This window comes from Zingiber officinale, chromosome 3B, assembly GCF_018446385.1.
Source record: "Zingiber officinale cultivar Zhangliang chromosome 3B, Zo_v1.1, whole genome shotgun sequence".
Taxonomy (NCBI): Eukaryota; Viridiplantae; Streptophyta; class Magnoliopsida; order Zingiberales; family Zingiberaceae; genus Zingiber; species Zingiber officinale.
Genome location: NC_055991.1, coordinates 111,057,713 through 111,082,647, shown reverse-complemented (window position 1 = coordinate 111,082,647; position 24,935 = coordinate 111,057,713). Strand labels below are relative to the sequence as shown.

The following is a 24,935-nucleotide window of genomic DNA, read 5'->3' as shown; positions in this document are numbered from 1 at the left end:
CTCCCCCAATCACCGTTCGACAACGCACTCCGCCCTGTTTTCTATAAAACCGCATATGCTTCTTCTATTCCTCCAATCAACGGCGTTGTCCACCGATCACCCTTCAGCTGCTGTTGCTTCCATCTCGTGGGTTCTGACTCCCACCATTACCGGATTATTAGGGTTAGAGGTGGGTGATCTAGGGGGAAGGGGAAGCAGGTCGGGGAAGTGAACAGGCGAGGCGAGATGGGGAGGGGAAGGGTGCAGCTGAAGCGGATCGAGAACAAGATCAACCGGCAGGTGACCTTCTCCAAGCGACGTTCCGGGCTGCTCAAGAAAGCGCACGAGATCTCCGTCCTCTGCGATGCTGAGGTCGCTGTCATCATCTTCTCCTCCAAAGGCAAGCTCTATGAGTACTCCACCAACTCCAGGTGCGCGCCTCAGCACCTTGCTCCGTCATCCGATGTTTCAGTTTCTTTTGCTTTTACGTCTTTCGCCCTGGATTTTATAGATCAGAGTCAATTACACACTCACTCGTACTGTTTTATCTGTGAGAAAATTGATTCTCCACCTTTCTCGATGGGTTCTAGGGCAAATTTTCTCTTCTTTATGTTTTCTGGCTCCAGAAGTAGGTGCTCATTTGAAATGCCAAAAGGGTTATTTTCTTGATAGGGAGTTGAATGCTTCTCCTATTCGGAGTTTAACTCCTAGCCAAAAGGAGATGTATGCTTAGGGAGTAAGGGTTGTATTTAAGAAGGCATATCAATATCGTACACCAAGAATGCATATGATACTACAACAAGAAAGGGTTCTAAACCATTTAGTACAATTTCATACACGTGGATCAGATTTCATAGTTTTTTTTTTCCCTTCAACTGTCACACATTTTCTAATCCTTTAGATCAGTTAATTATTTAACTTTGAACTAAATCTAGGGTTTCCATGGCTTTTATGAACTTTATTTTTTTTTAGATTCTGAGATGTGACAGGTAACAATTTCCAAGGTCAGATATCAATTAAAATTGTAACTAAAAAATGCATCTTTTCTATAACCGATATTTCTGTTCATTTTCACACTTACTTTGGCACTTATGCTGTTGGAAGCAAATCGATCTATGCTTCTCGTTTTCCTGCATGATTAGCTTCATCTTAATTTTTCTCTCTTTATTCTTCCTAATCGCTTAAGCATGAGCTCGGTTCAAAAAACTTTAATTGTTCGAATTTATGGTTCTTCCTAACAAGTCGATTCGACTTCGCCGAATGCGCTCCGCTGAAATGATCAGCGAAGGTTTCAATTAGACATCATTATCTGACATGAGTACTCTCCAGTAATGATATAAATGTTTTCTTCTAAAAAGACTGGGACTTGTGCATACTTTGATATTTTTTGTAACTATCCATGAATAAGCCGTCTTTACTTCTTAGAAAGCATCGTCTTTATATATATCGCGACAACATTGCTGCCCTTCCTTCTCTAAATTTAATTTAGAATCTCCCATGCACACTGAATGCTTTGTTCTACTTATGTAAATCTCCCACATTAAGCCGTCATTTTTTTTACTTATGTAAATCTCTGATTTAATATCTGCATCCTCCTTAACCTTCCGAGCTTTCTTTTGGCTACATAATGTCTTACAAGGACTAATCAATATTAGTTTCTAGTTAAATTTGCATAATTCAAGAGTCCTCGATGTTGTTGATTTCTTGCCACGATGGGTACGTAGTAACATTTAAGTAATTCGCTCAGTAATTAATAGGTGATCCCTTCCTACTAGCTAGGCTACTATCAATAACAGATTGTTATTTTCTTGAAGACATATACTATCACATTATTAATAGTTTGTTAATTTCTTATTTGCTAGCTTGATATTTGGACTCTAATTTACCCCCTTTATATCCGACATTGACACTCTGGAGACCTAGACATGAGCTGATCACTTGAGATTTCAATTGATTATATGTAAGAGTTTTTGGAAATAATTATATCCAACACTAACATTCTTTGCTAGTTAACATTGCTATTACAATATATGCTAAAATGGTTCTCTCTAAACTTCCTAGGTAGGTTTATGCCAACACGCCTTCTATGAGCATGGCATAACTATATGTGAGTACCATACTTCCACTAGTAATGGGATAAATTATTAATTCACCTGACTAAAAATGTTACTTCATTGAAAAGTACACGATAGTTGGATATGATAGTTAATTTGGTTCATTGCAAATGATCACAATCTATGGTAGACTTTTCACTAGTTCTTGGGCTTCTAAGAACAAATAGAAGTAGGATTGCATTCAGCAAAATGTTTAATTAGTTCACATACATAAAAATAGACTATGATCAACAATCCCAAACCAAAATGAACTTCAGATAGATTTCAAACCTTATAACCAACACTATGTTTTTATATTTTGATTTAGTCTAGCTTGAATCCAAAAATTAAAACAAAATAAAAAATGCTTAGGCATCATCGAAGCTGTATGTATGTATCTCAAGGAAACCCCCCCCCCCCCCCCCCCAACCCAAAAAAAAGTTACATCCCAACTTTTTCAAAGTTGTGAAAAAGTAAATGTAGGCATAATATAATTGAGTCATTAATTGCAGAATGCACATGTATGTAGATGCATATGTGTCTTCTCGGATGGATCTAGTGGTTAGCGTATGATGTGTTATCATCATGAGATTTGGGGTTCGAATCTCGGCAAAGTCGAGATAAATGTCTCCCTTGTGTGCTAGTCACTATTCCAAAGACTAGTAGTCACCCGTGATTTACCTCCTCCGTGTTTGCGGGGGCGCTGGGGCGAACGTATTCTCCTTTTACCATCATATGTAGACTGGGAGCGAGCGTATTCGCCTTTTACCACCATATATAGACACATATGCAGTTTATATTTTTCTATAGTAACAAGTTATATTAACTACATCATGTGTCTAATACATCTATTATACAATGCATTTAATTAATAAATCTAAGTAATAAAATTAACCAAATTGACATTTATCACTTAATGATTAAATAGACCATTCTAATCAAAACATAACTTGAGTATTTTGTGCATCAATCTAAGCTACAAAAACTCGTTGCATATAACAATGTGTTTCTATTGTAACAAAAAGGTGATTAGGCACATCCAGTTGCTCTTTACTGTTCGTCTCCAAATTGCGTGAAGGGTGATAATTACAGGGTCAATTTATAGTCGACCGCTAAATGACTAGAGGATATGAGAGGTTTTTTTTCAGAGGACATGGGCTCGAAACCCTAAACCCTATAATGATGTGTTTCTAGACTTTAGGGACAGAAGTTAAAACATCTGACCAAGACAATCCTAAAAAAAACCAATGCGGGGACTAACTTCACTACATGATAACTTCACAAAAAGTTTGTAATATTTGAGCATTTTCATATGTGGAATATTAAATCCCCAGTTTGTAATAAAAGGTAATTTTTGACCTTACATAACCCTTATGTCTTGATTATCTCTTTCACATATGTATAATGTTATCTATATCTAATTTGTTATACTAATTATAAAATTTGTCAAAAACATAGAAGCACAAAATAAATTTATTATCCCTAAACCCTACTAGATGGAAGCATAATATTCGTTGGTAGGAGAAATAAAACTTAATGAGTTAAGTATACACAGTCTCCTTGTCGTCCGACGAACACAAAAGCTACTATGCCTGCAACAAATTAACACATTGATAAAGAGAGAAGAGAAAGAGAAAAAACATAATGAGAGATTTCATGAACCAATTACTCAAGTTGGCTTCTTCTTCCAGTGGTGATTACATCTGCACACAATAATTGAAGGAAAAGAAATCATTCAAGGCTCTTATAGTGAAAGTTAGATAGATAAATTGATAGAAATCACAACTTAATTATCTCTTTGCTAGACTTTAGCAATATAATATTTTTATTTGTTCAATTTTTTACTGACTTTTAAATGACATAGAACACAAATATGGTTGAATAAGATGAGATCCTCAATTGGGAATCACCCCTTTATGTGGTAAAAAAAGTTGATTCGTTCGCCCCCAGCGCCCCCGTCAACCCGTCCCTAGGTCAACACGGAGGAGGTAAATCACGGGTGACTACTAGCCATTAGTGCAAATGGCCAAGACATGGGGGAGGTTATGATCGGTCACGTCGAGTTTCGACCCCAAGACCTCATGTGACAACACTTCATGCCTTAATCATCGCACCGCCCCGAGGGGACGGGAATCGCCCCTTTATTGTGCAAAAGGCGGGTCCCGCCGCCCAGCGGCCCCCTAGGCCTGGCCCCACAGGGATCCTAGGAGGAGGTAAATCAGCGGTGAATGCTGGCCCGGGTAAAGCGTGGTGTCTCCGGAATTTAACACAGCCGGCCCAGATTATTCATCCAGTGTGCGTCCGTGGACCTTTGACCCTCCAACTCATTGTGCAAGGATGTCACGCCTTAACCGGGAATCGCCCCTTTATGCAACTACACAAGATGTGGTAGATTGAAGAATGGAGAAAGAAATCACTAAATGAGGACTTAGGGTCGATGCAATGCATTAATTGCACGTGAACAAGATAAAATGAAGGGCTCAATAGAGGATAAGTCTCGAGGATACTAGAGGAACAAGATAAAGCTAAGTGGCGGTTAGCCGAACAAGATAAAGAAGAGGATAATAGACGAAGAAGTTGAAAACTAGTGGCGTCGTTGTGATAGCAAAGAGGATATGCTGGGTAGATGACATAGATTCATGAGAACACTATGCAAAGAGTAAAACAAAAAGAACTAAAAAAATAGATTCAACAAGTAGTGTTGCTTATGACTATTTGAAAAATTTTACTGTGACAATTGAGACGGGCAAAATTGCTTATTCCGCCAAGTAATCGACAGACAGAATAGAGTCAAGAAGATGAAAGCCTACGTCGTGATACCTTGTAATGATGGTAGCAACTTCATGTGACTCCTCCAAGAATAGTGAAGCTTTCACATCAGGACGGCAACTTGCATGGAACTTTTATGCAACAATGAGAACTCCTCTAGAGGTTAGCAAAGATTTCATTAGAGGTTGGAAAAGAAATCACAAGCTCATGAGGCTTTTGCAAGATTATCATGAGCTACTAAGTAGCTGATCACTCTGCGAGCTCCTATTACACATGTGACCACTCTGCAAGGTTTGGATATCAGTATGTGAGCTCTCAAAACCACTTCACGAGTTCTAAAAACCATTCCACAACCACTCTACTAGCACTTGAGATGCATGCAACCACTTCTGAGACACTTCATCGACTTCATCATTGCGTATATAAGACATTTTATAGGTTTGCCTCCTTTTTCTTCTTATGGTGTTTAAAATAGATGTCAAACCCTTGGTATAATTCCCGCTCACTAGGAGGTACCCTACTCATAGTGTAATAAAAGAGACTAGGAACTATATAAATAAGATAATCAAGAAATTCATCAAATTTATTTATTTATATATTATTTGTTGAAAATTAAACTTGGTTTTTTGATAGAGATGGAGTTAGTAGGTAATGAGATGGCAAGTAGTGGATAGATGAGATATGAGTGATAATAGTATATGCATTAATGAAGTTAATGGGGAGATAAACATGAAGTTAGTAGTGTTATTTGAGTTATGTAATAGATCTATAAATAAGTTAGTCTTTGTGAATGAAATAAAGGTTTTGAAGCTCTCGTTTCTTTATTTTCCTCTTCTACATAAAGTGTAATTTTTCTTCCACAATATTTTTTTCCTTCTTCCAATAAAGTAGTATAAGAGTCATGGTTAATAGAGGTATGACTCCCTTCCAAGTTTCGGTGCTCAAGGTGAGTAATTATGATAATTAGAATATTAAGATGATGGCATTTCTTAGGGCTCACAATGTTTGGGAGGTTATGGAAAAATGCTACATTGAGCCGCATGATGACTCGACACTATCTTTGACTGAAAATTACAGTTTGAGAGATTTAAGAAAGATAGATAAAAAGGTTCTCTTCCTCATTTATCAAGCTTTAGATGAGGATGATTTTAAGAAAATTTCAAGTACTACTTCGGCCAAGCAAGCATAGGAAAGCTCCAAGTCTCATATCAAGGAGAAGAAAAGGTGAAAAAGTATGCCTTTAAACATTAAGAAGTCAATTTGATACTTTTCGTATGAAGGAAGGTAAATTGGTGTCCAATTATTTTTCTAGAGTCTACCATTTCTAATCAACTGAAGAGAAATGGTGAGAAGCTAGAAGAAGTAACTATCATTGAGAAAATTCTTTGATCATTGAATTCAAGATTTGATAGTATTACAACCATTATTGAAGAGACGAAAGATCTACAAGCCATGACGATAGAGCAACTCTTGGATTCACTACAAGCCCATGAAGAAAAGAAGAAAATAAATAAAAAGATTACTCGACAACTCCTTAAAACGACTCTTCAATCAACTAAGAAAGATGAAAGATTCGATAACAACAGAAGTCAAGGTGGAAGAGGTCATGGATATGGATGAGACCGTTCTAATGAGCATGGATGGGGTTCCAATAACAACAATGAAAGAGAAGAAAATTCAATAAGAGGACAAATAAACTCGAGGTATGAAAAATTTCAAGTTAAGTGCTACAATTATAAGAAGTTTGGGCATTATGCTAGAGAATGCAGATTGCTTAAGAATAAAATTTATGAAAAAATAAATTATATGGAAGAAAGAAAAGAAGAAGATAGCACCCGACCCTACTGCTAGCATATAAAGATAATGAAAGAGGCGAAAATATAATATGGTATCTCAATATTGGCCAAACAATCATATGTGTGGAAAAAGAAACATGTTCGTAGAGCTTAATGAATCAGTTGGTGGTAATGTATCCTTCGGAGATGAATCAAAGATCGAGGGCAAAGGTAACATTCTCATCCGTTTGAAGAATGGAAAATATGAATTTATCTTGAATGTTTTCTTTGTGTCAAATATGAAGAGCAACATTTTGAGCTTAAAATGACTCTTGGAAAAAGGATATAATATTCATCTAAAAGATAGTATGCTCATCTTGAAAGATGATATTAGTTACTTAATTGCTAAGGTGTCTATGTCAAGAAATAGAACATTTTATCTTAATATTAAAAATGATATTGTCAATTGTCTCAAAACTTATTATGAAGACACCACTTGGCAATGGCATCTTTGATTTGGGCATCTTAATTTTGGAGGATTAGAATTGCTTTCAAAGAAGGAGATGGTGAGAGTACTACCTTACATCAAACATCCTGACCAATTATGTGAAACATGTCTACTTGGGAAGCAATTTAGAAAAGGTTTCCCAAAGTAGTCAAGTTCAAGAGCTTAAAAGGCGTTTGAATTTATACACACAGATGTTTACGGTCCGATAAAGCCAAGTTCACTTGGTAAGAGTAATTATTTCATTCTTTTCATAGATGATTTTTCTTAAAAATTTGGGTATATTTCTTGAAGCAAAAAATCAGAGATCTTTGGTATATTCAAGAAATTTAAAGCTGCTGTAAAAAAAGGAGAACGGTCTTGAGATCAAAGCTATGTGATATGATCGAGGAGGAGAATTTAACTCAAAAGAATTTCAAGAATTCTATGAAGCCAACGTAATACAACAATCTTTGACAGTTCCAAGATCTCCTCATCAAAATGGAATGGCAGAAAGAAAGAATCGAGCCATTCTTGACATGACAAAGAGCATTCTCAAAAGCAAGAGGCTACCAGAGGAACTTTAGACAGAAGTGGTTGCATGTACACTTATCCAATTGATTACCAACAAGGAGTGTGTGGGGCAAGACACCACAAGAAGCATATTATGGAAGGAAGTCTGAGATTTCTCATTTAATAGTTTTTGGGAGTATAACTCATGTTCATGTGTCTAGAGAAGCAAGAAGCAAATTGGATGATAAAAGTAAGAAGTTCATTTTTATTGGCTTTAATAGTAATTCAAAAGGGTATAGGCTATACAATCTAGATAATGAGAAGACAATCATCAGTTGGGATGTCATATTTGATGAAGAAGGAGAATGGAATTGGAAATCTCAAAATGAAGATTACAACTTCTTCGCATACTTTAAAGAAAAACCAAGGATGGAGCAAACAAGAGAGGAGCCTACTACTCCACTAGTAATACCAAATTCAAGTATTCAAGAAAATTCATCCATATTAACTTCAAGTGAAAGAGTACTACGCTTCAGGAGCTTATAAGACCGTTATGAGGTAACTGAGAATCAAGATAATCTTACTCTATTTTGTCTCTTGACCGATTGCAAGCTGATGGATTTCCAAGAAGTTATAACGAGCAAAAAGTGGAAAGATGCAATGGATGAAGAAATCAAGATAATCAAGAAGAATGGTACATGAGAGTTAACTCCACTTTCTGAAGGACATAAGGCGATTAGTATAAAGTGGGTGTACAAAGAAGAATGTCAAAGGAGAAGTTGAAAGATATAAAGTAAGATTGGTAGCAAAATACTACAATTAAAGATCTGACATTGACTATGATGAGGTATATGCTTCAATTGATTGATTAGAAACTGTCATACTAATCATTTCTTTAGTAGCCCAAAATAATTGGAGAATATATCAAATGGATGTAAAATATGTTTTTTTAAATGAAACTCTCTCAAAGAAGTCTATATTTGGTAGCCATCAAGTTATGAAGTCAAAAAACTTAAAGATAGAGTTCTAAATTGAAGAAGGTTCTCTATAGGCTAAAGCAAGCACCAAAGGCATGGAATAGTTTGATAGACAGATACTTGCAAGAGAAAGACTTCATCAAATGTCCTTATGAACATGCACTATACATTTAGAATAAGGATAAAAAATATTTGATTGTCTGCCTATATATTTCTGACTTGATCTTCACGGGAAGCAATCAAATTATGTTTAGAGAATTCAAAGAAACGATGATTAAGGAGTTTGAGATGACTAATATTGGGCTCATGGCATACTATCTGGCATCAAAGTGAACCAAAGGGAAGATGAAATCTTCATCTCACAAGAATGTTATGCAAGAGAGATATTAAAGAAGTTCAAGATAGATAAAAATAAGCCCATAAATACCCAGCAGAATGTGGAGTCAAGCCATCAAAGCATGATGTGGTTAGAAGCCTACGATACTCGACATACACAAGGCTTGATATCCTTTATGTTGTTAGACTTGTTAGCCGCTACATAGAAGCTCCAACTATGACCCACTTTAAGATTGCTAAGAGAATTTTACGCTATATCAAAGGTACGATAGATTTTGGGTTGCTTTATTTATCATCTAACAATTTCAAACTTGAAGGATATAGCGACAGTGACTAAGGTGGAGATATGGATGATAGAAAGAGTACTATAGGATTTGTGTTCTTTATGGGAGATACAACTTTCACTTGAATGTCAAAAAAAGAACCTATTATCACACTATCTACTTGTGAAGCGAAATACGTGGCTATGACTTCATGTGCTTATCATACTATTTGGCTTAGAAATTTATTAAAAGAGCTAAGTTTATCACAAGAAGAGAAAACCAAGATTCGAGTTGATAACAAATCTGCAATAGCACTAACAAAGAATCTAGTCTTCTATAATAGAAGCAAGCACATAGATATACTCTATCACTATATCAGAGAGTACTTTATAAGAAAAGAAGTGCAAGTGGGATACACAAAGTCTCAAGATCAAGTTGCTAATATCTTTACGAAACCACTCAAATTTGAAGACTTTATCAAGATGTGAAATTTTCTTGGGGTCACAAAATCAAGTTTAAGATGGGGTGTTGAAAATTAAACTTGGTTTTTTTAATAGAGATGGAGTTAGTGGGTGATGAGGTGGCAAGTAGTGGATAGATGAGGTATTAGTAGTAATTAATGGAGTTAGCGGGGAGATAAACATGAAATTAGTGGTGTTATTTGAGTTATGTAATAAACCTATAAATATGTTAGTCTTTGTGAATGAAATAAAGGCTTTGAAGCTCTCGTTTCTTTATTTTCCTCTTCCACATAAAGTGGAATTTTTCTTCCACAATATGTTTTTCCCCTTTTATATTGTATACAACAAAAACTATATGAATAAGACAACAGATGAACCAAAAATAAAAATATAAAGAAATGAAAGTAGATAGTAATCGATATAGAGGAATACGATAATATAGTGCATGGGAGATCTCTGAATAACTCTATATACAAACTTAAATCAACTATAATATCAAAAGAGCTTCAATGTCTGCAAAACTGAAAGTCAAAAAAAGAGATAGTAAGCACAAATTGCTAAGTGGATAATCAGAAAAGATGTATATAAATTTAATCTTATTTAAAAGCTCAAAGAAGTAAAGGAGATCACAATACTTATTACAACTTTAAGTTCTTATTTAAGTTCTCAATTATACATAAATATATATCTATAGTCATCTAGTATTTTTATGTTAGAATTTAGAGTTACAAATTATTATCATATGTTATTATCAATTAAGATAAATTTTTAATTCTTACTATTTAATCAATATGTATAAAGGTCATCAACGATATAATATCAACATAGATAAATATCACAAATCATATGACTATCGGCGTATATAAATGTCATCAATGGTTTAAGTCCAATAAATCAACTAAGAAGTGAATCACTAGAACCAATGTCCTCATAGTGTAATAACGTCATTTGACGTTGATAGATCGGATTAGTGCGATAGAGGGGGGGAGGGGGTGAATATCGCGTCTTTTTAAAACTTTTCTTGATCTTTTAAATCAAAGTCGTGCACAGCGGAAAGTAAAAAGGGAGACAGATTATTTACTTCATTCGGAGCCTAGCTCGACTCCTACTCGAAGGCCCGCGGTCCTTGACCGCACTGATGGGCAAAGCACTAAAACCCTTCTTTCCGAGAACCTCGGAAAGAAGTGGATCGTACAAGTACAACGATGTAAGATAGTAACACTCCTACTATCTTACAGGAAATTAAGTGCAATATAAATGAAATGATATACCGACAATAGTAGTAGTAAATCGTAGCTCGGTCGACACTATCGGATGAAGTCTCTTGTAGTGTTGATGAAGACTTGTAGCGTGAGCAGCTTGCAGAAGAGCACTTGAATCGATCAGAAAGTTCTATCAAGCCTCAGATCTCGAGCTCCTTTTTATAAGTGCCACTGTCGTTCGGTCGACCGATCCCTCTGTTCGGTCGATCGAACTCGCTCCCTTCCTTCCTGGCTGGAGTCTGAGGCTGGCTCGATCTTTTACTATTCTTTAAGGGTTCAGTCGACTGAACCTCTTTGTCAGTCGACCGAACAGCTTCCTTCCCTGTTCGTCGAAATCTGCTGAGATCTTCATTTAATGTTCCATTAATACAGATTGGATCGGTCGACCGATCCCTGGTTCGGTCGACCGATCAACCTTCGATCGGACTGTGCTTCGCTTTGGTCTGAACTGATCTCTGGTCTGAGTCAAGCTGGTTCGGTCGACCAATCCTCCTGTTCGGTCGACCGATCAGGCCGAATCTGCAAAACAGAGTTAAACAATATTCCTACAAAGCAAAGGTTAGCTCAGTAATATAATGCATGAGTAATATAGACAGTAGAACTGTCTTGATCTCAAATTGGAAACCTTCCCGGTTTCTTCAGTTGGATCAACGACCTAAGGTTGTTCCCTTTAGGAACCCGACCTCACTATCGCTCCTCCAGTTGCATACCTCAACTTACCTGCCAAACATTGGTCCTCCAGATCTGTTTGGACTTTTGCCTGCTCAATGTTTGATCGCCCGATCCACTAAGACTTTTCCTGCAATACTACATTAGCCAACAACAATAATAGTAATACAGAATACAATGGTAAACTTAAACCTAGATTTACCAAGATCCGCTGATCCGGTCGACCGCGTGTGGTCGACCGGAAACCATCCGATCAACCTTGCTTGGAGTTCACTCCTCCAAGACTTCTCGTTACCTAAGGTTACTACCCACTAGAATTTTCTCCACTTGGCTTCACTCACCAAGACTCAGTATTCGGCTACCCAGGGATCAAGTCCTCCAGACCTATCCACCTGGCTTCCACGATATACTGAGATTTCCCTTACCTAGCCTACAACTAGGACTCAGTATTCGGCTACCCAGGGATCAAGTCCTCCAGACCTATCCACCTGGCTTCCACGATATACCGAGATTTCTCTCCTTGCCTAGCCTCCAACTAGGATTTCTCTTACCTAGCCTACAACTAGGACTTCCCTAGATCAAGCTCCATACTTAAACATATTTGTCTGATATTAAAACCTTGGAGGTCGATTACACCAACAGACGTATGAGCTAAAAGCCCCCTTACTAGTGGAATACAATAAAATAGTACCAGCACGCAAGTAAATACTGACCACGAGAAACAACATGCTACCACAATAACATTTAGGCGGTTAGATACTCTGGTATAAGGCTCGGCTCAAAGTTTTCATCTTTTAGTATTCTATTTTCTCGATTTAATATTCTTATTATGTTTAATTCTTTTTATAACAATTATTCAATTTTAAATTCACATCTTCAGTTGTTTGAATGGCCAACCCAAGTCACCTTTTAATATGAAGAATGTTAATTCATTTAAGTATATACAATATAAAACTATAAGTATCAACAGTATAGAAGGTTAAACAAATTTAAAGACGGGATCAACAACAACAACCACAAGTCATATCCAATTAGGTGAAGTCGTTTTTATGGATCCTTCTACGTCATTGGATTTTATCTCTTATTATATTATCATTTATACTTAAATAAATTTTATCTTATTTTATTATTACTAATCAAGTTTTTTTTTCCTTTTTATTCCTCATTTAATGTGCATATTTATTATAGTTTCATATCGTCTAACTAAAATATTTATTGGTCGTCTAAGTACATATATGTATCGTCTTAAACATATTTTCCTGAGTTTTTCTTCAATAGATGCAACCCTAACTTTATCTCTAATATTTTCATTTCTTATTCTATCCATCCTTGTATGTCCGCACATCCACTTTAACATCTTTGATGGTCTCTTTTTCCTTCATCTCGAGCTCCTCTCTAGATAGTTGAATTTACTCCTTGATTTGCAAAATTTGAGACCCTGAGATGTGACACATGTTAGGGCTTGTGCTGGCATGCCGACATGATCGTTCGACTCTCAAATCAGTCATCGAAAGAAGTGGACAAAGGAGAAGAAGAAGAAAATGAAGAAGAATGGAGCTTAATGAAAAGGAGTTGCCTCCGCTTGTAGGAATTAGAAAACACACCCCCTGACTTATCCTCTTCCACTGCTTATATAAATATCCAAAGGGAATCTTCACATCATCTGCTTTTGTGCTTTTCTACTTCTTGCCCAAGTGAGTGAAGATGAGGTTTCTAGCAATTTGTTATTATTCTTCCATTTATTGGTTGTAACGTAAGATGAGGAATGCATCAAGGAAATCATCTCTGACATCCACTATCTGCTTCTCCATTCATCGATCGTCACGTATTCTTAACCAGAAACTTTGGAACCTCTAATGCTTGACAGAAAATATCTTCGATGCTCGGTGGACTTTAACCATATTGCTTGATAAAACTTAATTATATTGTTCGATAGAACTTGGTTATATTGCTCAGCTAATCTTTGTCATAATGTTCGGGAAAATAAATTGATTTTGAGAACATTATAGCTTCGCATTACAGTAGCATGCTTGTACTGTAGCATTTACTATGAATGTAATTGCTTGGGAGAAGTATCTATCCCATAACACTGTAACTATATAATTACTGTAGCTTTTTGCTTAATAGTGTTGACTATTGTGTCCGAGAATGTGATTGTTCGGGAGATTAATTTGATTTAGAATACTATAGCAGAGTTGGCACTACAACATTTACTAGAGCTTAGTGTAGCATACGAGAATTGATTTAAAATTTAATCCATTTAATTGGTTTAAAATTTATTTCGGTCGATCAAATGAAACCAGATGGATTCTGATTTGAACTCATGTAACTTCATACCTATTGTCAATTCATGATTTTAATAAATTTTAAATTTAATATTGTTTTCCTTCTAAAAATCAATACTTAAAAAGAGATTATAGTGTGTATCTTTCTCCTCTTTTAGTGTTTTGATATAGAACACTTTTGATACTAACACTTTGCACAGACAACATATCTTGGGCTCGTCAAAGACCACATCCTTAGCTTAGATTCAAGTCTTGATTACAAATATGCTTCTTCGTTGCAAGAAAGGAATCAAGATGAACTATAACATGTTGGCTAGATTAATGACCATTGGAGAGGAGCAACTCAAGAGGAGTCATCAATGCAAGGATGTCCATCGCTCTATAGGCCTCCCATGAAGACCAAATGAGGTTTGTGATATTTGTCCGGAGTTGTAGTCAATGACAACTTCCAAGATTAGCAATGAGATACAATGGCCAATTTTGGTAGGGCACACGTGCAAATCGCAAAGGTGGCTAGATGATGTAAATAGTGAAGGAACAAAGTTGAGGTAGTGTGGCAAAAAAAAAAAGCTAGACGCTCGCCCCAGTGCCCCCTCCAGTCTGTTTCAGGATTAATACGAATGAGGTAAATCATGATAACTAAGGAGACAAGTGATACCTTAGTACGTGAATGATAGTGCAGGGAGAGACTCGAGAGATGAAAAGGAGTTTAGTTGGCCTCCCGCTTAGGGAATAGCTATTTGAAAACCTCTGGCCTAGATAAGGCCTCTGATATGCACCAAATTTATAATTGCTTTTTACGATAACCATCACATATGTATATATAATATTAATCCAGATATATCTCTAACAAATGATATCAATGTGGGATTAGACTCCCTAACTAATAATCTATAATTCTAATACTCTTAACCAGATATAAATCAAGCAAAAGAAAAGAAAAGAAAAAAAAACTATTGATCCACGCAATACATGTAACTTGCATTTTTCTTTCTATTTAACAAAATAAATATAATTTATATTATCGCACGGATAAAACTATAACAAGCTAGGGAATTGATTTAGACTTTGTGATCCTTATACGTCTATTAGTTATGTCTTGTGATCCCTTACTATGTAGGCTAATGAAATTGCGTAAGTGGCTTAGATGGAAGCTTCTTAAATTAATGATAAATCCACTTTCTTCTCAATAATAAAATTCGCTTACTCATGTAAAAAGGAAACTTATGAAGGATGTTCATTCCCTTAATCATAAATTCCTCTTTCCACATTGATTGATGTTCCCACTGAATATTTTAATTCTTTCATTTTTGCTTATCAATTTTTTTTTTCTTTGAAAGATTTATTGTTAGAGGGTGACTAGCTATTAAATAACAAACATTGTCTCTAACTTATAATCAAATAATGTTAGCTCTCTCCCCTCATCTCTCTTTATGATAGAAGACTCTATTTCCCTTTCTTAATCAGGATTGATACACAACTTTTCTATTCGAGTTGGTTGGCTTTATTATTCCTTCTCAGTTTAGGTTAATTAACTTTGCCACCATAATGCATTCTGATAGGGTAGGATCATTTCTTGTATTGTGGAGTTCACTCCCTATTTTGACAATAATGTCAACTTTAGAAATGGTTAACGTGAAATAATTGTCAAGATTGATAACAATGGCACTAATGTTTAACTTTTGAAAATTAAAATAAAAATCCCGCTATAATTACTTATGAGCTGTGATACATTGTTATCCTTATGGATCTACCTTAAATAAATTATAACACCAGGACCTACTATAGTATTTATGTTAATTAATAGTAGTACATATACATTAGGTAGTTAGAGGGAACTACTCAAGGAGTTAACTAGAATTCTCTTCGTATAATGATATCAGTGCACTTGTTTCTCGTTCCTCTTTCTCATCAACAGCTTCTTGATGAACTACGTGACTGAAGACCTATTTGATTGATTCTTGTAGCTGGCCTTGGTTGTTGTCACTGCTAACAAGGACGATAGTTGTTACTATGGTTGTGCATCACCACCAGCATGATATTAGTCTCAATTGTCTCCTTTTGTTGCCATCTTAGTACCCTCATTGATGGTCTCCCTTTTAGCCGTGACCAATCCTAATTGATAATTTCATGAATCATGTGGATGACCTTCCATAGATTCACCTATATAAGTCGCAACTAAGGTTGTAAAAATAAGAGTTTGAATACCACTTATAAATAATTCAAGAAACATGGGACTAAAGAAATAAGAACAATAATTACTAATTCATCAGTTAATATATTTTCGAAAAGTTGAAAACTAAGAGATAAAGATTTTGTAAAATCGTCTATTCTCAATAATTCTTATGCTTTATAATTTAGAGTCAATTTGAACCAAATCACTAGGGATGTAAACGAATCGAACCGAATCGAACTGAACAGTATTAGGCTCGAACTCGGCTCGAGCTCGAATCGAACTTTTATTACAAGGCTCGACCTCGGCTCTTTTTGGAATTATCAAGCGCACGAACAGTTCGAGCTCGGCTCGTTATTAGCTCGATTATCATAGTTAACGAGCCTAATTCGTTAAGCGAGCTCGGGCTCATTTTCGGGCTCATTTTAGAGCTCGTTTTTTTTGGCTCATTTTAAAGTTCGTTTTAAGGTTCGTTTTAGAACTCGTTTTTTGGCTCGTTTTAGAGTTCGTTTTTTTGCTCGATTTAAGGCTCGTTTTAAGGCTCGTGAGCCTACAAACGAACATGTTCGTGAGCTCACGAGCCGAATATTTTTAAGCTCGAGCTCGGCTCGATAAAACTGTCGAGCTCGAAATTAAGCTCGAGCTCGGCTCGATAAGATAAACAAACGAATTCGAACGAACTTTTTATCAAACCGAGCTCCGAATAACTCACGAATCATTTGATTTATTTACATCCCTACAGATCACACTAGATACCCTTGTGTTTACCACTAGTGATCATACTAGATACCCTTGTTTTACCACTAGTCTACGAGATAGATATTTGGTGTTTGCTTTATTGTTGTTTTGGGTGCTTTTTGTTTTGTGGATTGATACTTCTCTTCATAAAGCAACACAATCATCTTGGTCAATTCCCATGATCTCATCCAAATAGCCTACTCCTGGCAACACTTCTAAATTCAAAATAATCAAGAGGTGCCAAAACGAGCCGATCAGGTAAGGCACAATATGACTTGTCACGGTCATCCCTTGTATAACCTTTGACATCAGCAGATATATAATCCAACATGGGCTCGTACTTGCTTAACTTGTGCTTATGCTAGCTAAGATCCACCAAGCCAAAAAAAAAAAACTAAAATATAAAATGTAATAATATAAAAATAAATTAATAAAACCTAGAAAAACAAAAAATAATTTTAAAATGAAAAACTTTAAAATAAGAATAAAAAAAATAAAAAATATTAAATAGAAAGATAGATAATAAATTCTAATTCTTTATTAACTAAATTTTGATACTTACGTCATTGCGCGTTTATAATATTATATCCTCATTTTCACAATATATAACAATTAATATTCATCAGTCAAGTTATTCAGCCGAGTACCAAACAATATGTTTATTACTACAGTATTAGTCGATTGCTTAAACTCATCAATTGACTGATATACCTATCAATTGATTGATTAAATCCATCAATCGACTGATCATGTAATAAACTCCCTCAAATCTCAAATTCAGAGTTTAAAGATTCATTAGTCGATTGTTACACCCTAACAGTTGATTGATACCTTTATTTCAACCTCATCAAGGCTGAATTCATATCTTGCCTAGTATCTAGTTGATCTCAACCTACTAAGACTTTCTTTGCCCAATATCGGGTCAACCTTGATTTGTTGAGACTTTTCGTTGTGTAGGATCTAATCAATTTTTAATTTGTCAGGACTTCACCACTACCTAGCATCGATTAACCTTAACTTGCCAGGACTTTATCACTACCAAACATTCGGTACTCCTTGACCTCTTTGAATTTCCTTTCTCATACCTAATATCCAATCCTCCATGACTTATAAAGACTTCTTTCATTACCAAGTGCTCGGTCAACCTTGACCTATTTTGGACTCCACTTCTTATATCATGTATCCGATCCTCCATGATCTACTTGGACTTCACTTCTTATGCCAAGTGTTCGATCCTCTATGACCCACTTGGATTTTGCCCTTGTCAACTCCTTATTGGACTTTCGATCGCTAAGTATTTGGTCAAACGTGACCCACTTAGACTCTTCCACTCATGTCAACTCCCTGTTGTACTTCCAACTATTAAGTATCCAGTTAATCATGACTCACTTGAACTTCTTACTCAATCACTTTGGTTAACCTGACCCAAAATTAATTGCACTGACAATCTCCCTCTTCAAATAAACTTTTCCTTTACTTGATATTTTGCTCTCATGAGAAAATATATTGATCAAATATCAAAATTTAACTCGAGTTAACTCAAATTTGGTCAACCTAATTAACCTTGATCAAAGGTCAATTGCAAGATACTTTACCTATAATATCACTCGGATTGGTATTGTTGATATTTGAATTCAATATTGAAATCTTGCCTTTATCTTCTAGGTTCTCCTTTGTATAATCTTAATTAGAGGCATACACATCTCCAATGTTTTCTCCTTCAAACAACTTCTCTTTTTATCCCATGCCCTATTAACTACACTAAAATAAAACTAGAATGTTACTATAGATATAAAAAGAATTATAAGTACATCATGAAAAATTACAGCTAAAATAGAGTACATTGTTGCATGTTTCTCCATCAAACTAATACTTCTATGTTTTTATAATTATCTAAACTATCAAAAGAATTTAGGTAGAACTTAAGCTCATTTACCACATGAAGTTAAATGTTTGAGACTCTACTTGGTTGACTCAAATAAGAACTAGCACAACTAAAGTTTATATAAAATGTAAATAGTATGCACTACTTTCACAAGAAGATGATACCAACAGTTGTGGAATTGATCGCTAACCATACCTCTTGCAGTAAGTTTAATATATTCCATTTAACAGGATGGTGATATGCTTATGACGTTTGTTGAGATTTAGTGAGGATTATGATGGAGGAATTATATTATAAAGTAAATAATTAGATTACCAAAAAAAAATATTGAGCAAATTCAAATTGAGACTTGAGAGAATGATGGATGATGTAACGAGAGTTGAGAGTGAGAATGAAAAAATGCTAGTTGTTTGGATAAAGGGGTGAAATTTGAGCATAATTATAAGATAATTTAGGATTTCTTAGGATTTTAGGGCAATTTTAGACTAAAGTTTACTAAAATACTCTAAACTAACTTTATCTAAATAGGAATATTTTGGTCTTTTCCTATGTTTTTGGCTGTTAGAATCGTCCTTCCTTTTTACTCGTTGCAAATATAATTCATGATGTGGGTTGTGCCCAGCACGTAGGTCATGCCTGACATAATTACATGTTGTGCCCAACTCGACACATAAACTAAGCCCCCTACCGCCCTACCTAACCAAGTTATAGAGGAAGATGTTGCAAACTCAATGATGGTCAAATTGGATCGTTTCTTATTCAAAAATGTGGCCAAAGGAAAATGTTGACAACACATTGATGGTCAAGTTCTTTCTGATGGAGAGAATGATGCAAGGAGAAATAGGAATTTTAAATTTTAAAAGTAGTAGAAAGTTTTTGGGATAAAATTTTATTTTGAGTAGTCATAACAGAATATGTAAATTTAGTTGTTTATGGAGTAATTTAGTTTAAGAAGTACATTATTTGTTTACCAAATTTTTTGAGAATAAAAGGATAGTCTGGTGCACAAAGCTCCCATCAAAGTCCCGAGAAAGGGTTGAACAATATTAGGTCTATTCCGTTACTCTTCAAATTTAATTAAGTTATTGGCTCTCTTTGGAAGCTTTTCTATTGTCCATCAATATATCTTGAAATCAGGTCATATATCATCTTTGATGAATGGCCACAATGTTGCTTCTAAATAGTAGATCCTTGAATCAAATTTTAACCACAACTATACAAAGAGTACCAATAATGACATACGATATTAGTCAATACAAGACCATATCTCAATCACACTCAAGAATGTATATAATGTCTTTATATTTCCTTGACATTCAATTAGATACAAAAACACATTTATACAATGCATGACTCGTCAATGTAATTCAAGGAAGCATAGTTTAAAATTTATTCATTTGTTTATTTGTAGCATTTGATGAATGATGAAAATGAACTCCCTGTTTCAGAAAAAAAAAAGTGAAATTAATTATTAAGGATGAATAAGCTAGGACTTAGAGTAATGAGAGTAGAGAATGCTTTGTTGAATGTCAAACTGTAAATAGAGTTTGAGAGTCAATTGTAATTATACCAATATATAAGATGGAAATGTAGAAAGAACAATAATAACCTATATTAAAATAGGTGGAAACTCGACCAATTTCTCCACTTCAACATGGCATCCCTACTTTGTTAGCTTTAAATTTTCCTTATTTATAAGTATGTGAGTAAACTAATTTGCAACTCGTGTATAACTAACCACCAATATACATTTATAGGTGAATGAAGCATTGTGAACTTAATATAGTAAACCTGTACGTGTTCTTGTTCCAGGACAAATAAATAGTTTTAGTTGTAATCTTTCTAAATTAAGATTTTATCACTTTACGTGGAAGGATGTACAATACCTTCGCTATTGTTTCTTACTTGTGATTAATTGGATTGATAATTTGAAAATCTTAATCTATTGCTAATTTATTTTAAAAAATATTTTCTGATGGCATATTTTTCAATAATTTCTTGGAATTTAAAAAAACTCCCCTACATTTTAGACAAGATAATTGTATAAGTGTTAATTTTGTTATGACTTGCTAAGTTCTTTTTTCCTTTCTTTTTTGCAGTATGGAAAAGATTCTTGAACGTTATGAACAATATTGCTATGCAGAAAAAGCACTTGTATCATCTGAACTTGATTGCCAGGTTACTAAGAACACTTGTTATTCTTTCATCATGTAGTATTTGGTACACCGTACACCCGCATTTGAATGTCATTCTTTTAATCTTTATTTTAGGACCTCAACTACATCTTACCAAATAAAGTTTCCTAGCAAGTTCACATATTACTTATACTTTTTTTGCCATTCTCGAAACTCCCACATTAAGGCACAATTCTAAGCATTATAGGTTGGAAACATTAATATTCATGATTTCAACTATAAATGCAGTATTTTGTTTAACATTCAAGACAATAAAATATAAATTAAATATTTAAAAAAAAAACTAAGAATAAGAGTATTATGCTATCTTGGCAAAGTGATTCTACAAAATTAATTTCTTATGTTAGTACAATAACATAAGAATAGCTAATATAATACTAGCAATTTGTATCATTATCATCTATGATTAAGGAAATTTATCTAAAACAATTCTTAAATTTCAGATAAATATTTATTTGAAGTAACATTTTTATATGAACTTGATAGTTTTTTGAAAAAAATTCTCATCTTATGCTAGTCTTCCTAATAATATCATCGTTGATAAGTAGATCATTGGCCATGATCACATCAAGTATTCCAGATCACAGCCACTCTTGTTAGAAATGGAATCAAGGTCTCTTCCTAAGTTTGACAACATTCCCAAGTCTTCTTCTATTGGGGACGATAAGTTTTTTCCCCTTGCAAATCATATTGTGATATGGAGTTGAATAATACAAGCAGACAATCTCACCTTTGATAAAAAAATGCTATCTATTATGATTTTTCTGCTAGGAACCTATGATCATGTCTCTGTTTGAGATTCTTAATGGTATTAGTTTATACGAAATTTCAATAATCTTCTTCCCATATGAAGTATTCATTATTGAATTCCGAGTTAATCATGCCAATGTTCTCATGAGAATTGTACAGGGAAACTGGCATCATGAATATGGCAAACTTAAGGCCAAGATGGAGGCTTTAAGTAAAAGTCAAAGGTAAGATGCATTATAGTTACATCTAGAGTTTTCGTCAGAAGAAATGATTGGAGCTAAGAGTTTTCCATAATTTGCACACCCAATGATATCTTGCCACAATAATTGCTTCAGGCATCTAATGGGAGAACAACTTGATACCTTGAGCCTTAGAGAACTCCAACAGCTAGAAAATCAGCTAGACAATTCTTTGAAGCATATCCGGTCAAGAAAGGTAATTAATCACACTAAAATTTTTCCTATGCTAAAACAAAGGTTGGCTAAGCAAGACATGCTGAAATTGTATTGTTAATGACTTTCTTTAATGGTGCAGAACCAAGTCTTGCTTGATTCAATCTCTGAGCTTCAGAAGAAGGTACAAGAAAATTCCTTTTTGTGTTGCAATGCCCATCGATATACCCTAGTTATTTTCCTTTTTTTTTTTGTTTTTTGTAATCTAGGTATCCAGTTCATATATATGATTATCATGATCCTTCCAGATTATTGTATTTATTTACTAATTTTTGTTATATCAAACAACTAGCCTAAATATCTTTGCTCATTTAAGTCTATAAACCTTCTTCATTAGTATATTACTCTTCATGTGAAAATAAATCATGATTTTACAATTACCATACTACATTCTGGTAGCGAATTGCCATTGTGGTCACTAGTATATATGGGGGGAGATGATGAGAAAGACCATTCACGTAGGAATTGCCAATGCTTAAACTTTTTGCATGACCATCTCTTGGTTATGTGTACAGGAAAAGGCACTACAAGAGCAAAACAAAAGTTTGGAGAAGCAAGTGAGTTGTGTTCCCTTTTCACCCAAGTGAATGCAATTCTGCTAAACTGTGAACAACTTTGTTTGGCTATGAATATCATGGGGATTAATATGTGCTTTGTCATTTGCTTAAGTTTCACGATAAGTTGTAAAGCAATTCTAAATTTGATTCTATTTAAACAAGATCCTAGAGAAGCAGAAGGCCAAGGCTCTCACCCAGCAAGCACACTGGGAACAAGCCCAAACAAGTTCCTCCTCTCCACCCTTCATATTGGCTGATGCTAACCCTACCTTGAATATTGGGTATGCATCCTCAACAATATGAATTTTACATGTTGTTGCTTATCATCGAACCAAAATAAGAAAATATATTGTCGGATAAAGCAAATGAAATATATCTTAAACAGTTGACGAAAGTTTTAAATCATATCAATCTTATGACCTTGGTTTTAAATTCAGTTTCTTAATTTTGTTTAATGAGCCAGATGTTACCAAAGAAGGGCAACCATTGAAGGGGAGGTAGAAGCTGTAGAGGCCCAGGCTCGGATCAACAACAGTATGCTTCCTCCATGGATGCTCAGCCATTTTAATGGCTAGCTCCTCATCATCCTGCAAGCTTCATAACAATCCTTGATGAAATACTACTATATTATATGACTAAGACGAGGTACTAGGATTACCTTCATCTTCTCTTCGTGTAAGTCTGGATTCTCTAAGTAAATTTTGCTTGGGAATTATGTATCAGTGTATTTGTAATCAATAATGTTATTTTGGAGCAAGAAAAAGGTTTTATATTATTGTTCACTTAGTGAATAAAATTTGATTGTTGTTGTTGTTATTATCGGATGATTATCTTGTATAATCACTAGTTAATTGTTGTTATTGTTGTTGTTGTTGCCGGATGATTATCTTGTATAGTCACTCATTCAGTTACCCATAACCATCGCATTTTCCTCCAAGCAATCATACATGATTATTTAGCTCATCAAGGCTGTCTGTTGTTAAAAGTTTTGTGAGGTTAATGAACATAAAAGTACAAAACAAAATCTCGTAATTATGTTTTGTTGTGAACATATCGGCAATAATTTTTCTTTTTCTTTTTTATACTTTATTTGACTAGTTTTGCTGGGATATTTATGATTAAAAGCTGAGAAAAGGCATATATGTAGGCCACTAAGTGGACGAATGATTATTAAATATTGCAAACGAAATGTGATTTAGCATCTAACTATTTGAATAGCATATAAGGAAATAATTTAAGTCTCAATTTTAGTGAATTAATGAATTATTTTTTTAATAGGCGATTGACTTAAGAATGTTGAATTGATAGGTAATTCATTATAATGAGCGCTTCCTGATTATCCTAGTCTATGAGGTCAGATTGATCATTTCAAGATTAATTGGTATAAACATGATACTTGGTGCCAACTAAAAATAATAAAATAAATAAAATAATTACAAAATTACAAGGAAAATGTTGAACTTATTATATTAATATTGCATTATTATAGGCTGTTCAAAACTTAATAGACTGAACTGATTTGATCCAAATTGAACAAACTAACTATTTTGAATAAAACTAACTAAATCCGTCTAACCTTTCAATAAAAATTTAATTTTTAACTAAACCGAACTTTTAACAATGATACATTTTTATCTGATTTTAATTTTCTATTTGATTCATTTAGAATTATGGACTCGGGATTTACAGATTTAGGGATTTAAGGTCTAGACTTATTTAATTTATTCGGATTAATCAAATTAAGAATTTTAAAATCAAAATTGAATTGAATTAATTGAAATAATCAATATTTTTTAATATATATATCTCTAAATTTTAAAATTTTATCGATTTGATAGGTTAATTAAGGGGGCGTTTGGTTCAAATTTATCAATCGGAATGGTAATGGGTTTGATTATAGGGTCAATGGGAATGAGAATCAGGATTGCATTATCAGCGTTTGGTTCAAAATCTGGAATGGATATGATTATAATTGATAATGTTTGTTTCGAATCAACATTAGTAATGGGAATCAAATAAATTTCCAGTTTTACCCTTATTAGTTAATGCATTAAAAATTATTAAAAAAAATAATATCTATATTTTTAAAAATAACATACATGTTATAATAATCACAAAAACATTTTAATTTTTTTATTTTAATTATTTATGTATTTAAATTTGATTCATTTTAATTTGAAATAGAAACACACAATTTTAAAATGTAAAATATTGAACACCAACACGTAGTTGCTCAGGTTCTCATCTTCACAATTAGATAAAAAAAATCCTTGAAAACAAATATGTGAGATTAGACTTAAGCAACACTGTTCAAATCAA

At 34.2% G+C, this 24,935-nt stretch overlaps 1 protein-coding gene across 1 annotated transcript; it reads left to right on the top strand.

Annotated features, from left to right (window-relative positions):
- The first annotated feature begins 225 nt into the window (after positions 1–225).
- Positions 226–23,240, top strand: LOC121968514 (truncated transcription factor CAULIFLOWER A-like). The gene is made up of 8 exons (XM_042518853.1): positions 226–410; positions 20,762–20,840; positions 21,767–21,831; positions 21,943–22,042; positions 22,142–22,183; positions 22,575–22,616; positions 22,779–22,897; positions 23,080–23,240. The coding sequence occupies exons 1-8, from the start codon at positions 226–228 to the stop codon at positions 23,189–23,191; spliced, it is 744 nt and encodes a 247-aa protein (XP_042374787.1). The 3' UTR covers positions 23,192–23,240.
- The last annotated feature ends 1,695 nt before the right edge of the window (positions 23,241–24,935 follow it).

Excerpts from the sequence above, each read along its gene's own strand:
- LOC121968514 (XM_042518853.1), top strand. The coding sequence starts at position 226 with ATGGGGAGGGGAAGGGTGCAGCTGAAGCGGATCGAGAACAAGATCAAC. Across the intron at positions 22,184-22,574 it reads TCTCTGAGCTTCAGAAGAAG|GAAAAGGCACTACAAGAGCA; the intron begins GTACAAGAAAAT and ends TTATGTGTACAG. Across the intron at positions 22,898-23,079 it reads AACCCTACCTTGAATATTGG|ATGTTACCAAAGAAGGGCAA; the intron begins GTATGCATCCTC and ends TTAATGAGCCAG.